General features: G+C 42.3%; 1 protein-coding gene across 2 annotated transcripts in view; it reads left to right on the top strand.

The window, feature by feature from the left end:
• The window catches only part of ATXN7 (ataxin 7), a 73,326-nt gene that overhangs the window by 21,888 nt on the left and 34,292 nt on the right, over positions 1–17,146 (top strand). The window contains exon 3 of one of the 2 annotated variants that reach the window (XM_025198997.1): positions 4,824–4,928. The exons of the other annotated variant lie outside the window; for it this stretch is intronic. Coding sequence (XP_025054782.1) covers positions 4,824–4,928 — 105 coding nt within the window. The remainder of the gene's footprint in view (positions 1–4,823; positions 4,929–17,146) is intronic. 2 annotated transcript variants of the gene reach the window in all.

The raw sequence follows: 17,146 nt of genomic DNA, 5'->3' as shown, positions 1-17,146 counted from the left end.
GTGGTGTGTGTTTGTTGGGGGGGGGGGGGGGGGGGGGGTTTGGCCTTGCCCAGTCAAGAGTTAAAGCAGTCCAGTCTTGGAGACATGAGTGTGTGTAGATCATGGTTGCTAGGCTCTTGCATGAGAGGCATGGGCTTTATGGTTAAATATTTTAAAATGTCATCTTGAAGCTCAGAGGAACGGTATGAAATGGCACTGTTGAAATACTATAAACTGCATTAGACTTTTAAATGAAGAATGAATTTATTTGCATGGCGTTAAATCAGATAAGCATAAAAGTATAAGATTTTTATCCCAACTCTGAAGCGAGGGGAAGATGGGGTGAATATAAGTATCTCTATTTGGTAGATGTTTAGTATTGAATTCTCTTTGTTAAATATATTTCGTACTTTCTGTTGTATTCCTCATGCACCAGTTACTCAGCACACTACAGTCCGATTGTTTCTGTGTTCCAAAGGTTAAGTTCCTTTTCAGAACTGAAGACACAATTTCTTTGAAACTTGTTTGCTGTTCATCTTGTGCAGCACTGTAAGAACCATGCCAAAATAAGGTAGGTGAAGGGAGGACATTAAGATCCTATCTGTTCCCTGGACAGGCTCCTAACTGAGGCTTGACAAACCTGGGTCCAATTCAAGGCCCTTCTACAGACAGCTGATGTTACTGCAAGCGATCACTCAAACTCTCGGCATCAGTTCCCTGTTTGTAAAGCAGTAATAATACTTCCTTTCACACACTCTTTTCCTGCCTTTTTGAGAGCAGGCTGTGGTTTTGGGTCAGGACTATCTGTTGCTATATGCTGTATCTCTTGCAGAGCCCATAGGTTTTACTAAGATAAAAATAATACGGATTTTAAAGAGTGGCTTTGCTAGTAAATGCATTTGTCTCCTTTGTTGCCCACCTCTCCTTGGATTTTAGTCCCATTCTTTATTTTATCTCAGTTGTGTGGAAACACGTGAAATGAAAGATCATTTCAGTTCATTTGTGTGAGATGTCAGGACTTGCGTATATAAAACTCCCTTTGAAGTCACAGCTGGAGTTTTCTGCATGTAATGCAGACCTTTTGGTAGGCACTTTGCTGTTTGCTTGTGCTGTTCCCTCTGAATTCATGCTCTTTTACTCAGGTTTATATAGATCTTTGGAACCGTTTGTTTTCTGCCATTTGGATTCTCAAATTGGTTTTTGTAAGCATTTGAGCTGCAGGATAAATGCACTGAAAAATAAAAGGCCAGGGAATATGTTTCATATACATGTATAGCTTGTTGTCTAGTCAAGACATAATTTGTACTTAGGATTTGTACAAGAACTTTGTACTTGTTAACAAGGGCTGCTGTCACAGGCTAATGTTCAGCCCACCACTTGTACTTGACTTTCATATAGCACAGTACCTCTGCTCTCCATCCTTGTTCTTTTCTGAGAAATAAGAGCTTTGAATTGCACACAATTTCTACTTCAGGCACTGCAGAAAGTACCAGTATTATACATTTCAGTACCCTCTCTACTCGAGAGAGAACAGACAGTGCTGAAGGAGGTGCAGCAAGCCTATGTGCGTGTGCGCAAGTCTGAAAGTAAATGGATAGGTGGCTTTGCAATCAATTGTCTGCTCACTTTGCAGGGATTCAATGAGTGGTATCCCTTACTGGGGGAGTTAATCATTTAAGATGATGCAGGACAATCCACTTATAAATATACAACTTTGTAAGACAGGCTACATTTTGTGTGTGCTGGTTTAGCTGGGTAGTATGAGTTCAGAGTAAGCATATGAGTGCCACAGATGCCCATTTAAAATTTGGTCCTCATCATTAAAGCAATTTCCGGATCCATGATCTCAGCTATATTAAAGACTGCCTGTTCGTCTGTGGTCCATTAAGACAAGTGTGCTCTTCTGGGACAAGACGCATCACAGAATTCATGGTGAAGTTTTAAGTGCAGAGTAAGGCCAGGGGAGCACTGGGGGTGGGAGGCAAGCGGCAGGAGGACAGGCAGCGGGGAAGGATTGGCGCAGGTGGAATAGAAGGAGCAAGAGGCTGCCTGCCCTCCTGCCACGGCTTTCCCTCCCACTTGCCCCCCTGCTGCTGCTTTTCCTGTTGAAGGAAGATGCTTAAAACGATCCTCCGTTGTATATGTAGGAGGTTTATTGTACATTTGAAATAGTCTTGGATTCTTGTAAGTGTGGCAGATTTTGTAACAGGCAGGCAGGCAGGCAAATGCAGACCCTTGGGAATACCGACTATTGTGAGGGTTTGTGTTATTTTTTTATTGTGTTATTTTTTTTCTTTTTTATAAAAGTCACATATTCCAAACTCAGATATTATGTTTCTGTATTCCTTCAGTGTATCCTGTCTGCGAATCGTTTTGATCAGATAATATTATCCAAATCTTAAGATGCTTCTTAAACTTTGGAAATTAAACAGGAATACATTTTTGTCTGTATGAACATTTTTGGCTTTTGAAAAATGTAAACAGTTGGATTTCACTTGCAGGTTCAAGTAACAGCCCCCTATTTTCTGTTTGTTCCCAAAAGGCCGCTTTGATAATGTCTCAAGTTAATGGTAGGGAGTTGTTTTACCTTGCAAGAAAAAGGGGAATAGGCAATATTTGCACCGTATTGGGACTGTTTTTCTAGTGCTGTGTGAAGTAGTTTAAAGGCAGAAGTTTCTGTGCGGCGCTTCGGAGAACATATGCATGCCATGTCAGGCAGCGTTAGCGGACATCGCCAGCTGAAAAAATGTCACGCAGCTGCCATTGGAACAGTGCTGGCCATGCCCTCGGAGCGTGCCAAAAACCGGCTCCATGACATTTTTCCAACAAGCGCCATGTGTGGAGCAGGACAGCGTGGGTTGGGCTCGGGGCTCGTTTCCACTGCAGTGCTCTCCAGCACTGTCTGGTGCTGTGTAGAGGTGCCCAAAGAGGTTCCTCATCGACTCTCACCCTTTCCCTTTTCAGTTGGCACAGTTATAAATGTGAAGCAATTCAGGGCAGGCAGATATTGGGAAAGAGCTGCTAGTTTCTAGAATCTAGTGTCTAGGGTATATTTGTTTGTGTTTTACCTAATCTACGGTAATTTTAAATACTATTACGTAAGGTTTCGCCTTGTATTTTTTTAATGCTACATTCCTAATTGTGTAAAAAAAAACCAAACAACCCAAGGCTTATTATTAGTGCAAATTATAAAATGGTTGTCCTTGAAATCAAATTGTGTTAACAAATACTTCTTATAGTTATCCTTTTCATGTAGCTTCAGTTGCTGTACATGTTGCAGGTAAGCTAGGTACTTGAAAGGGTATAATTAATCTGGTCTGTGTCCATTTATCATGGCATACCTGATTTATCCATATTTGACATTCGCATGTGGCTACCTGTGGGATTCCAATAGAGGCCAGTGGGTTGCGTGTTCCTGTGCATTTTAATTTCAAACTAAGGTTCAGAAGAGTATAAAAAAAAAAAAAAAAGAACAATACAGGATTAGCATCGTGAGAGGCTTTTTATTTACTTATTAGGGAAAATAGCTAAATATTCTGACAGTAAAATGGTTTGTGACAAGCGCAGGCCTTAATTCTGCAGGCTGATTTGTGTGGGTTGATGCTGATGTCTCTCTCTATAAAGCACTGTTGAAGTTATTTGGCCTCTGCTGTGTGTGGAAGTCATCCTGGAGGACTCTGGACGTATTCATCCAGACAGAGTCGATATTAGACATCACATTTTCAGTTTTGAATTCCTACAGACTTCAGATTAATTATGAAAATGTATCCTTCCCAAAACATGGCAGCTGAAAATATTCCTTGACATATGTTCGTGCTGAAAAAAATAACACTTGTCAATATTAAATTAATGCATAGATAATTAACTTGATTATATTTAAGTTAACCTTTGCATGTAAAGGTACATGGAAATTATTGTGTTAATGTTGTGTACGGTAAGAAAACAATTTAAAAAATCAATTATTTTAATATTGTTGGTTGGGTTATGCCAGGTACCGTTGTGGAAAACATTTATGTACTTTGTTAATTATATGCTTTGTTAGGCTTTTTGGGGTTTTTTTGGAACAGCTGAATAATCAAAGAATATGAATTTCACTTTTATGTTATAGTTTAGATTTGTGATCTAATACTTTATGTAATACTTTATCTGTAAATTACTGGAGAGTTTTTAATCATTAATCGGCAGTGTTGAGAAATTGGTTTTCTTAAATAACAAAATTGCTGAAACAGATTTTACTAGTGAGAAGGCTGAAAGCATGTGAGTTTATCACTGGCATACACTTCCACTCTGACGTACTCTTATCTCTTTCTCCCTCATATAACTGTTGCACAGATCTCTCTGGTAGCAGATGGCTGGAATATAATGCACTGTTAAACAAATAAAACCATTAGATACATAATGTTGCCTGGTAAATGACTGTGCATTGAAAACGGTTACAAAATTTTAAATAGAAAATAAACTTCATTTTAGAGTTCGTTTAAAGAAAGGGGAATAGAACTTAAATTGCTCTCAGAACACAAAGCATCTCTCATGTTGTATGTCCTAAAAAAAACAACGATTCTCTCGTATCTGCTGTGGAATAATGAGTTCTCAATCCGAGTGCTACTAGGTGTCAACTGCCAATAAGCAATTATTTTAAATTTAGCTTTGAGAGAAAATATTTGTTTTGCAATATTTCACCATTAACTATTGCTATTATCTATTCATTTTTTCTCACTTTCAGCATGTACTGAAATATGCTGTAGTAAATGATAGTTTGAATAGTGTCATATGGCTCTTTAACATAATTATTTTTTCATAATTGTAAGCAGCTGAGAGATGCCCTTTTTGTCTTTTTGTTTTAGATATGCCAATATTTGGTCTTTGTCCAGCTCATGATGATTTCTATTTGGTGATGTGTAACCACTGTAATCAGGTCGTAAAACCACAGGCATTTCAATCACATTATGGTAAGTGCTTAACTATTTTTAATAATTAAGGATGAGGTTAAATCGGGATTAAGCCTGGCAATTTTTGATTATCCCTCTTCACGATCTTTGAAGTGAATGATGCGAACATCATTGTATTGTAAATACAGTCTGAGAACTGAGGCTCTGTTCAGTCTAAATGCTAAAATGTTTTAGCACCTTTTTAGAAAAATGTTCATCTATCCAAATAGGGTTGTCCCTGTTGATGCTAGTAGACTGTTTCAGTGCTCCTATCTTGAACCCCTGAATCTGTACAATCCAGTTTGAAAGTTTGTGTGTGTAGCTTGTGTACACACATCTTTGAATAGTAAGAGTTGTGCAGTTGCAGTAAGAGACACAAACTGGAGCTGGAAACTAAACTTCCAGATGTTGTTGTGGAGGGAGGGAGCATAATGCACATGAGAGAGTAGTGAGCTAGTTTATTTAAAAAGGATCAATTTTCATTTGCTTTAGTGCTCAGATGATTTTTTGTATATAAACTATGCTAGGAAGTTCTTGTTATGTTGGTTGGTGTTAGCCAATGTTGACACAGCACTAAGAAAATGTGAAGTGCTATACAAGTTCAAGTATTACTTCCTATGAAAAAGACAACCGAGGGAGGCAGCCATTTCTTTTAACTGCAGTAGAAACAAATACAAAATTATGGCATGTAGTCTTCGCCTTGTTTGAACTGGGTTCCGTGAATATTGATCTCTGCCGTACTGGTGAAATTTAGAGGAAGTTTTCTAACCAAATGCTACTATGGGGCAAGTGTACATCTACTCTCTTTTTTTCCTGATATTGGTGGGGTCTGTGTGTATGCATGCCTGCATATGCACACCCCTACTTCCCTGGTTGCTGGAAAGGATCCACTTCTATGGATCATCTCTTAGATGGTAAATGTTGGTTAGGGAATGCAGAGGGGATTACTATTCCCTCCCCCCCCATCTCTCTTTGGTTTTCCTTCCTTTGGATCACACGCTCCTCTTCTCCCTCTCTCTCCTTCTTCAAATGGCAAATACAGTCCTCGGGAAGGTTTGTGATATAATTCTTTCTTTCTCAGTGATTTAGGACAGGGTGGCCAACCTGTGGCATGCATGCCACAAGTGGCACGGACAGCCTCTGTGTGATATGTGGCAGACCAGGGAGGGGACAGGCAGGTAGGACAGGGAGCAGAGAGCAAACGAGGCAATTGGGCAGGGGTCGGAGTGGCACTCAGGGAGGGGCTGATTTGTGGCACACCTGACAAAACTGTTGGTCCTTACCGGTTTAGGAAAAAAGCAGCGATAAAAAAAAATGTCCTCCAGAGTTCTGGGAAGGGAAACGCTTTCCTTCATCTAGCTGCTGTGAGCCAGTACTGGCTGAGAACAAGCTTATTCCTCATCAGTCCACTTCTGCCCCTGTCTCTGAATATCAGGCCATCCAATAAATCCTTCTAATATATCACATTAAAGTGATTCTGAGTACTGTTAAAAATACATTATGGGGGAGGACTGGATGGGACAGAGATCTGAGTGCTGAGATGCAGAACCTTTCATCTCAAGGTCACCGTCTTAAAACGGGCATGGGCTGGTAGAGGGACAAGTTGATGTTACATTGCAGATCGTTTTGTGAACTTCATGAAATAATGTGATGATTTCCAGCTGGTTTCTTGCAGTCAGGTGTCTGTGTTACAGAAACCAGTATTATAGTTGTTGGCATGAAAAGCTTCTTGGCAGTCGCAGCAGACAGGTCATGAATTGAGTGGGCCTGGAAATTGAAGCACTGCTCACTCCGGGAGACTGAAGGTGTTGGGAGATATGTAGAAGGTCGTCATGCATTTGTTCTTAAAGTTTGATTAAGAGTCTTACGCAGGCATTGCTCTCACTTTGAGGGAAGGGCAAGGGGGAGAAGAGATTGCAAAGCAGTGTTGTGAAAAATGAAGCCTAACATATTTTTTACAGGTTCTGTATCAGTTGTGCTCACATCGTAGGAATGTGACATGCCAAAAAAATTTCAGACATGCTAGAAACATTCTCCTCTTACTCTGAATATGAGAACGAGCTGTTTCAAAACAAGTGTAAAAGGCAGTGATAAGGAATGTCAAGGTTCTCGTTAACGTGTGCTATTATAGACAATAAGGAAGTTGGACAACTGTCTAGAAGTTTGGAAGGAAATGGGTGGAGTCCGCAGTGATTGGAAAAACAGAGCCGGGTGGTGTCGTCGGCTATTAGATGGGTTTGGCTTGGTGTAATCTAACTTCAGAAAGATGAGCAGGCCAATGTGAATGTGAGCTAGTTCATACTTTCTGTTTTCAGTCCTTACCTTGGTTCATTTGTTAGGTGTTGTGTCTTATTTTAGCTCTCTTATATGTAAAAGCTGCTGATAAATCCCGCAGACAAGTGATTTCCAAACACCAGCGTATGCCTAGGATGAAGAAAATGGCAGGAACAATGAAAACACCCCGTTATTTAAAAACTGTGTATTTCAGCAGCATTTGCATTTTAAGTAATTGGGTAGAGAACTTGTGCTCATCATTGTTAGGGGCTGAAAGGGACCTTCCAGATCATCAGGTCCAGCCCCCCTGCACATGGAAAGATTGCTGGGGTCATCTTTAAACATGCAGAAAATCATTGTCTCTGGATTTTCACAATCAAGTTTTCCACTGAACAAGATCTTTCACTTGTGGTTTTATTTTAGGATTTGGATTTGTTTTTGTTTTGTTTTTTTAACTGGGTCTCAACTGATTTGAAGAAAAAAAAATCACAGCAGCCCCTCCAAGTTATGGCTTTTTATAAATTTTCCATTCTTTTGAAACACTACCAGAGAGATAGGGATCTTAGATGGTTATACGGCTTTTGGGTAGTGTGTTGCTTGTACGTGGTGTTCTTTAAAGCTTGTCACGGTGTGATTTTTAGTTTCCAAAGTAGAATACGCTCTTTCAAAATGTCATTTTTGTCAGAGGAAGGGTAAACAAACTATTCACTGAAGTTAATGAGCTAATTAATTTCCTCCAAATCATGTTTGTGATAAACTATTTGCCTAGGTAGGCTGAAAGGGCATTTTAGTTCATATGCTTTTTTTCCTAGATGACATGTAATCAGATGATTTGAAATGTAATCTTATTCAGTTAACTGCATTTAACATTTTAATGAAATATATTTATAGAGGAATCTATTAATTTATTTGACTTGTGTCCAGCTGGTATTTCTATTTTTTGCTGATCTTTGTTGTGCTGCCAGAAAGGATATTAGTCAGAATTTGAAATTAATTTTTTTTTTTTTTGAAGCAGTTAAAACAAGTACATAAGATACTAATTGTAGTTGTAATCAGTTTTGGCTGCTATTTATTAGAGGATAAATATGCCATTAAAATTGGACTGCAAAATGCGGTCTGGACACCAACTACAAAATTGCTGGTTTTGTAAAGGATTAAAAAGGTGCTATAATATTTTTTTAAAAGCACATGAAGCTTACAGTGGTGTTACTTTTCTCTATCAATGATGATTAGTTTAACTCTTCCCTGAAAAGAAAAATTCCATTGTCCACACAACAAACTTTGTATAACCTCTTCGATATCCTTGGGTAGATTTCGTACGCGGTATGTATTGTGTGAAAAGCAGTTTGTTCAGATTATTCTGTTTGTTCAAAATAACTCTGTTTGTGCGGATTATTTTACACTTTTAGGGGGGCAAGTGATACTTGACATCACTATAACCATGCTGTACCTTCTCTGTGACTTGAGAGAGAGAGATGTCCTTTTTTTTTTTTTGTCTCCTGTTCCTTCCCTCCCTGCAGCTTTCCATCCCTTTCTCTTGCTCAACCTCTAGATGTTTGCTGTGTCCTCACAGGGGTCCCAATATGAGCAACACTTAAACTTTGGGTTTGTAGGCCCAATGCTTCCTGCATCCTGACCCTTGCTAGTCTGCTTTTGGCAAAGTCACTTATCCTCTGTGTCTCAGGATTTGCACTCGCAGCATGGAGATAATGTACCTTAAGGTATTTTGAGATCTGTGGGTGAGATGTTTGCTCGTGTTGTCTGTCAATTATTTAATGGTTGTGGAAAGCTATATAAGCGCTAACCCTGAGGAGAGAAAGTACTAGGGTATCATGTTCCTGAATCCCTAGGCAGGCATGTCCAGTCCCTCTACTGATTCTCACCGCTTTGTCATGCAGTAGCAAATAAGATTAACTACTCTATTCAGCTTCACTTCTGCTGTTGTGTGGACAACAGGGAAGCTGTGAAGAATGCCTGTTTCACCTTGTTGACCCTTTTGGAAAGCTCAGAGCAGCAGCAGAGGCAGATGCTAATTATTCAGCCTAAACGAGGGAGATGTGGGGGGGGGGGAAGGATAGAACAGTACAGGCCACCTTCCCCTTCAGCAGTTTCCGGGAGGCCCTGAGGCTGAAGAGGGGTAGCTAGAGTCATCGCCACCCCCAGCCCTGCTGTTGCCAGAAGAGGGAGAAGTTGGGGAGCTTTCTCCTTTCAGCAGGTGGAGAGAAGCAAACGTTCACATTTGTCAAATACCCGTTAGCTAGCGGCTGACCAGCGCCCTGGAAATCCCAGCACGGGCTTCAGCAGCATGAATTTTAAGTGAGTGGGGGGCATCATCTCAGGGGTTGCCTTTCCTACACCACCTCTTCCACTCACCACCTCGAGCCAACTCCATCACATGCACTCATTTATGGCATCTTTGGCTAGTCCGTTTTACTCCTGGGGGTAGTGAGTGTCTGGTAGATACGTTTCGAGCGTTTGTGTCTAGATGAAAAACATTCAACCTGATTTTAATCAGGATAAAAGGTCCCATTAATTTTCTGCAGCTTTGATAAAAATACTCTCAATCAGCATTGCTGTACTTGACCTTTTGTAATAGGTTGTGGTAATATCCTGGGTTGTTTTTATGTTTGTTTGTTCTTAATTTCTAATATTGCCTATAACTTAATGCGATGCTAGGCTGAAGAGCCTCTGATGCTTGAGTTGCTTCCCCTGCCTTGTAGCTGGAACCAGAACATAAATGATCTCGTACTCACTTTCTGCAAAGTCGTGTTGACAGCGGCTGACCAAGCCAGAAACTTGACATCAGGATTTGAGAGTTTTTTGAGGTTCTGTTTTGAAGTTCTCGAGGTGTTAGCATTGTTTCTAGGAAGGGAAGTATGAAGTGGAAGATGGTGCGTCTGGGCTAGATGGTATTTAAAGCAGAGAAAGGAAAAGAATCTGCCTCTGGAGCCATCAAACCTGAGGGGTATTTTTTGTTGTTTGTTAGAAGGCTGCGTGAGCTCATACGTCCTTTAAATGGACAAGGCTTCATTTATGTTTAGGATCTATTTGGCCGTAGACTAATTTTTCTCAGTAATTAGGTGCGTGCTGTTCACCCATGACTCTTGACTAGTGTAAAAATATACAAATCATAGGAATTTCAGACAATATTGGTAATCCAAAACCCTTCTCCTGTAATGGTCCAGTAACTGAAGGAAAACTTTTAGAGTCTCTGGCTTTGCACAGTTGGGCCAGCAATCTGCCATGCATATTGCTGAACAGGCACAGGTGGTTTTTGACATACACTAGGCCAAAGCTGGTATATATAATTAAAAAAATCATCATTGGCAACCTCAGCAGGTTCCCTTTGCAGCATGAGCCAGTCCTCATACAGTCGTTCACAAAGTCTAGGTTCCAGCAGCCAGATTTTAGTTTCTGGGTGCAGTAACGACTAGCTTAATTTCTTCTTGGCAGAGCTGTGTGAAATTCTATAGCGTTAGCAAGAACCATTTTGGCATATTCCCAAAAAGGAACGGGCTCACAATTCAGCATAGGATTTGTTTCAAAAAAATATTTCAACTGATTACTTAGTTATTTTTAAATAGTACATGGTTAAATAAGAAAGCATTGCCACCTGCAAAAGTAAGTCACTGTAAATATACCAGCGTTACAGTCAGGGCTTGAAATACATACCCAGAAACTATTAGCTAAGTACTAAGCGTCCCAGCCAGGGTAAAAAATAACACGCTGTTCTGCCATGGTCACATCCCCCCAAAATTTTAAGAATAAAATAGGTGGATGTTGGGTTTAAGTGTAACATCACAATCAGTTCATTTAGAAAGTTCCTTTTGTAAGCATAGGGGATAAAACGTTTTTGTTAGGTAAAAGCTTTGTTTTTTGAAGACATTAATGGCATAACCTTGCCCAAACTTTTTTCTTGCTGTAGGTGCATGATTTTTCAAGTCCTGATTGTAGGCATAAAAGAGGGAGATTGGGGTAATACCTGATAAAACAGCGATGTTCAGTTTCAAACTTTAAAAAGCAAGGAAATCCATTGTTCAGTTTACTGCTTAATCTGTAATTTATATCATTCTAGCTACAGTGCAGTACTTGCTAAAATACATAACATGTAAAATTAGCACAGCATGCTTTCTTCTCTCTTTGCCTGAGATTGATTAGTGTGAATTGAATTCCTTGCTATTCTGCTGGAGCAAATAGCACACAATGCAGAAATCAGTGTGTCTCAGACCCTGGATGGAGGGAGAATGTTTTCTCTTCCATTAGGAGAGAGATGTGACGTTTAAAAGCCTTCCAGCTAAATCTCTGCTCCTGCACAGCGATCCTCCAGGTTTGGGACTGCATGCTTTTTCAGGATTAGTGCCTAAACAAGGGAAAGTAGGAGGAAGATGCAAAATGGTTGGTTGTATTGATGGGCAAAAATGCATCGCGTTCTTTTTCCTTTAGAGAAGGAAGTCTGGCGTATGGGTGTGGAATACCTCAGCTAAACTCCGTATATAAATAAGAATTCAGGAAGAGGTTAGCAGTTTTAAGAACATGTCAATCAGGGCCCAGATGAGAAGCCAGAAGAAACAACCTGAGATTGTAGGATTGCCAGATGCATTTGTTCCAAATGGATCAGTACAACAATTGGGTAAAGAAATAGGTAAGCAATTTAAAAGTCGATGTGAAGTCCCATCGTTCGGATACACAGGGCAGATTGTGACGTGCTTAAGAGTCACTGCTTCCGATTGCCTGCAGATCCAGAAAAGGCAGCACGGCATCAGCATACCTGAAAGGTTTCTTCACAGCTACAAGGGCGCTTTCTAGCTCCTGACCACTCCTTCATTCTGGGAACCAGCCAGGGGAGGTGGCGTTCATGGAGAGGGCAGGCCACGGGCATGGAGGAACTGGCACGGAGCCTAGAGCAGCACTGTGTGCAGGAGTATGAAGCTGCAAGCAGCTAGAAGGACGGCAGGCCAAGGAGGGAGGAGGAGCGTTGCTGCGGAGGGAGGGAGACGGGCTTCCTGCTGGCATGGGCAGGAGAGGAGAGGGCATGGGAGCGCAGAGCTAGCCCCTTCGGGCTAGTTAGGCGCTGTGTTAAAGGGACGCTGCCACATAGCTCGATCCTGACATTTGACCAAATGCAAAACAGTGAGATGTTTATAAAAGCTTCCTGGTTTGCTGCTTTTGGGAAATAATGCGTTCTCATGAACTGTGTCGACTATTCCAAGAACTGCAAACCTCAGATCAGCACCACAGGCCTTTTATCGTTTCAGTGAGACGTATTCTGGGAAGTTCTGGAAACAGCATCAGGTAGTGAGCTACACAGATAAAGAGAGTTGTGTGGTGGTGTTTTTCTAACCACCAAAAAGAAACCAGCCATTTTCACATACCTGTATATTTCTGTGTTGCATGGCTTTGTATCTCCCCCCTTCCTCTCTCAGCCCACCACCTCCAGGCAGCTGCCATGCTCTGACAAAAGAGAGAGGCCACTCACAGATTCCCTTGTGTTGCACAGCTAGGAGCTAGCTCTGAGAAGTCTCAGCATGGTGCATTGCCAGCGTGGATTTCTGCTCAGCTCGGCTTCCCACAAAACCAGTAACAATAAGAACTGTCACTGGGATGAGGGAGAGGGGGAGTGCTGTGGGGAACCTGCCGAAAGGTATATGGGAGGGAGACGATGGCATTTGCAGGAAGAGCAAGTCTTTACTGGGAGAGCTTTTGCATGGCTGCAAGCTACGGGGTTGCGGTCTGGCTGGGGATATCCATGGGGGAGGAGAGAAGGGGAAGAAAAGCAGATAAAACTGAAGGAGGTGAGAGGAAAAATACAAGTAAGGAAATACGGTGAGGAGGAAGATAAATAAGCAGAGAGAAAAAGAGGCCCAGAGAGAAGAATCGGTGGCATTAGGTAAATTGGTGGGGTGGGGAGCATTTCTTAAAAAATTGTCCCTTGGCTTCTACCTTTTGAAGTGAAAATGTTTGCTTTAATGTAGTTTGTACACGTGACTGACATGACACAGTTTTCTACGTGTGAAAAATAGTCCAGTCCTGCTTTTGCTGTTTCTGTGGCTGGGATGTGGACAGATGCACGTGCGTGGGCGCACACCCGATTACTAGAATCCTTCTCTTTGCTCTTGTCTTTCTTTAATGCGTTTGCTCTTGTTCCTCTACCTCATTCATGCGAAATACATATTTCTGTAGCGTCACTTCTAGTTCTTAGAAAACGTAGGGGTACTCAGGATGTGGCTGTGGCTTCTTCTGCGGCCAATAGGTTGTCGCGACTTTTGTAATGCCGTGGAGATGAATGTCTGCGAGCATGTCTGTATTGGAGAAGAGGTGCGGAACTGAGCTACAGGGAAGGACGCTGTTCACGGTGGACCCCTGCGAAAAACAATGTTTTTTGTGCATGCTTTGCTCCCTCTGCTGGTTCTGCAGCAAGCAGACATCAGTCCCGCTCTTACTGGTAGGTTCTCATCTCTCACAATGCCGCAGAGATCCAGAGCTGGCCAAAAGCTGCCCAAATGTCAGGCTTGTGTCAAAACTCAAGATAAAATGAACGCCTATAAAATTGAGAGGAATAATGACATTTTATTTACAGTTATCTAATTGGTATTACATAGGGGGTCCCCCCCTCCCCAAACTACTGGAGTATTTATTCTCGTATTGATTTCCAGTTTGCTTTTTCTGACTTTTCAATAATTTCCTGACTGCAGTATCTTAAATTATCATTAGCGTTATTGATGATAATATTACATTATTCCCAAATATATGCCACAAAGTGATAGAAGCAAAGGAGCTGGCATTTTGTCCCTAATGTTCAAAGCCTACAAGCTGTGTTTTTTAAGCATCGCCAGAAGAGGGAGTGTATAATATTTCTGATGTAAAGATACCTCCCAGTGTATTTTCAAATAGCTAATCAATAAATACATGATTTACATGTATAACTTGTAAGTAAAAATCTTGGAAGAAATTTCAATAGTTGACTTAAACTCCCAATATTAAGGAAGCTAAGAGTTAATGATCATTTTAATTTCTTTTAATGTCCTAACAAACGATAAATAACTATTTGTTCTTTATTTAGTAGCCATAAAAAAAAAGGATATCACAAATGGAAACTGAAGTCCTGTCACATTTATAAACTTTGCAGGGTGTGTTTAATTACGATGATTGTTTAATACTTGATAGTTTTAATGAGCAGTGTTGTATTTGGCTTTCCCCCCACTATCTATAACAGTCAGGAGGGAACTGTGCATGCCACTTGATAAAAACATTACAAAATGAAACCATCTTTTGTAAAACATTACAAAATGAAACCACCTTTTCATTTCATGAAACTCTCAAAAAGTAGCAAATTGAACTGTGTGAAATGTAATATTGTATTTCCTTGTGTGTGATATGCCCTTACCTGAGTATGTGGGCTATCGCAACCTCGTTGGGATTGTTGTGACAATTACGTCAGCTGCTTGTCATGAACCTGGAGAAGACCGTCACTCTCACCTTGTAGTTGCTTCTTGTGCGTAAGAAAAAACGTTGTTCTGTTCACCCTGGGAAGCATGAACTTCTGTGACCACGAAACCTCATACGAAGGCCGTGCAGCAGTTGACGCAGTGAAAGGAAGGTTTATCCACTGCACAGTCACACAAGCCACAGGAAAGAAACCACTATGTACCTGGCATCCTGGTGCTGCTTAGGGTGGCAAGCATCCTACTTGCTGCTGTTCCTTGCTTTTGATTCTGCAACCGCCCCAGGGACTGCAGGGGACCAGAATTACCGTGGCGGTAGAAACCTGTTCCACCGATGGTGGTTGGGCTGGAATAAGGATCAGCTTTAAGAGGATCTGTCTTTTCTTGATTAACAGAACAAAACGTTTTGTTCCTGTGGTGGTGAGGGACTCTTCCATTCCACTCCCTGTGGTCTGGAGACTGGCACAGGGCAGGGTTCCTGCCGAGTTAATGCAGTTCCCACATAATTGAGCTTCCCTTCACCACTTGGCAAGGCTGTCAGGAAATATTTGGCTCACGGGTCTGTAACACAGAGGATAGCTTTCAAAAGGGAGACTTCTCTTTCAGCTAGAAGTTTTTCTTATGTGCCTGCACAAAGCAGGAACATCCTCTCTCCCTTAGGATATTGTATTCCTGGTCACAAGCCCTCCTATGTGTAGCCTCTGTCATTCCCAGGAACCTGGTTTGTCATATTTGCAGTGGTGTTTTGCAGCTAGTTCAATGGTTTGGGTCAGGGGTGCACTTCTTTTGATCAAAAGCCTCCCATGCCCCTCTGGGACTCAACCTGTAGACTTTGCTGCCTTATCTGTAGAGCTACATTGGATCTTGCACAGTGTTTCCTACATAGCATACATTTCTGTTGACTTCAGAAATGGCCTGTTAGGCATTCGCATTGATTTGCACTGTTTTAGTCAGATCCGGATAAATTCAGCTGCCAAGAAGAAAGCCAGACAGTGCTAGAAAGTGTCCTGTTGTTGTGACATCGCAAAAGTTTTCACTTGCATTTCTAAAGCCAAAGATTTTGGTTCTGTAGCTGTAGCTGGTTCCTCTGAAATAAAACTAGATGCCTGGATGGGGATGAAGTTATGAAGTAATTTATTTAATTTTTTCCGTGACTTTCATCTGCCATCATAAAGTGTTTTAAGCATATGAAGCGTTGCAACGCAACTGTAGTTACACCCATTGGGGGGGTCACTCTCCCCACAGTTCTTCCTTTCTGCTAGTTTAGGGTAAACCCGTGTATTGGGACTCGCTTGTTTTTGTCTAATGCAGACTCAGGCTGCTGCTGTGTTTGTCTGGCCAGCGTGCTTTCCATAGCGTCCAGATCTGCAGCAAGGAGGCTGCTGCAGGGCCAGCTGCTGACCTTTGGTAGCAGTCAGTCTCCCTCTGCAGTCACCAGGATGCGTATGGGGAAGCGACAGGCTATTTCGAATATGCTAGAAGCACTGACAGGCTGCTGAGCTCCCTGCTACTTCCTCTGTGCAGTACCACTTGTCCTAGCGACAGCGTTCAGGAAGAGCTAAGACTGTAAACATGAAACGCTTCCCCAGGAATAGATTTCTCTGCATTCGTGCACGTTGGCATGGAGCGGGGACGCTGTGAAATCTGCCTGAGCATCCTCGAAAAGAACAGAAATCCACAGGGTTTTCCACCTATGGCATGTGTATTTGCACTTGTGTAAAATGTTTGTATAAAGCTACATGCGTGCGCTGAGTTGATAATCATACAGGACTCTATAACTTGACCGCCTGCTTCCCCTCTTTCCTCTACGCCAACTTCTAGGACTTTTCCCTTTTCCTAAAACCTAAGCAACTGCTTCTGCTTCTGCTTTCCCCCAGCCCCCTATGAACAAATACTACCCCGTGAGCAAACAAATTGCATGAAGCCCAGGACTGAGAATAAATGAATACTGAGTAGGAACTCTTTGCAGCCTTGTGATCTATTTGTTCCCAGCTTTGCAGAACAAGGTTTGCACCTTGTTGGAGACCGAATGTAAGGTGTTGGAGGGTCGTGGCTTTGTCCATTGTTACTCAAGTATGTGCTGGGGTGTCCTTGTCTTGAGCCACTGGCTCCGTTCTGGTGGCATCGCTATTACAGCATAATTTAGATGAACTCGTTCATACTAGAAACCCACTCTAGTGGGAGGCAGCGTCTGCTGCTGCAGAGTGGAGCCCAGCTCCCTCTCCCCTGTGGGTGGCATAGCTGGAGTGGAGCCTGTGGGGGTGGGGGGGTGCAGGCTGCCCACTGCAGGGTCGGAGCTCCCCGCCCTGCTGCCCTCCCCCCCGTGGCCCCCGCAGCCCAGCGGGTGGGACCCGGCGTGGCAGGGTAGAGTGAGGTGGGGGAGCTCCATGCTGCCATGGCAAGGCGCCCCCTCCCCGCTTGGCGGCAGTGGCACGGAGTTGTGCTTCCCGCTGCTGCCGGCTGGGCAGGGGGTGCTTTGCCATGGTGGTGGTGGTGGCAGTATTGAGCTTCCCTGCCCAGCCC

Source organism: Alligator sinensis, unplaced genomic scaffold (genome assembly GCF_000455745.1).
Source record: "Alligator sinensis unplaced genomic scaffold, ASM45574v1 scaffold469_1, whole genome shotgun sequence".
Lineage (NCBI taxonomy): Eukaryota > Metazoa > Chordata > Crocodylia > Alligatoridae > Alligator > Alligator sinensis.
Note: the sequence above shows the minus strand (reverse complement) of the source record. Positions and strands in the feature narration are given on the sequence as shown.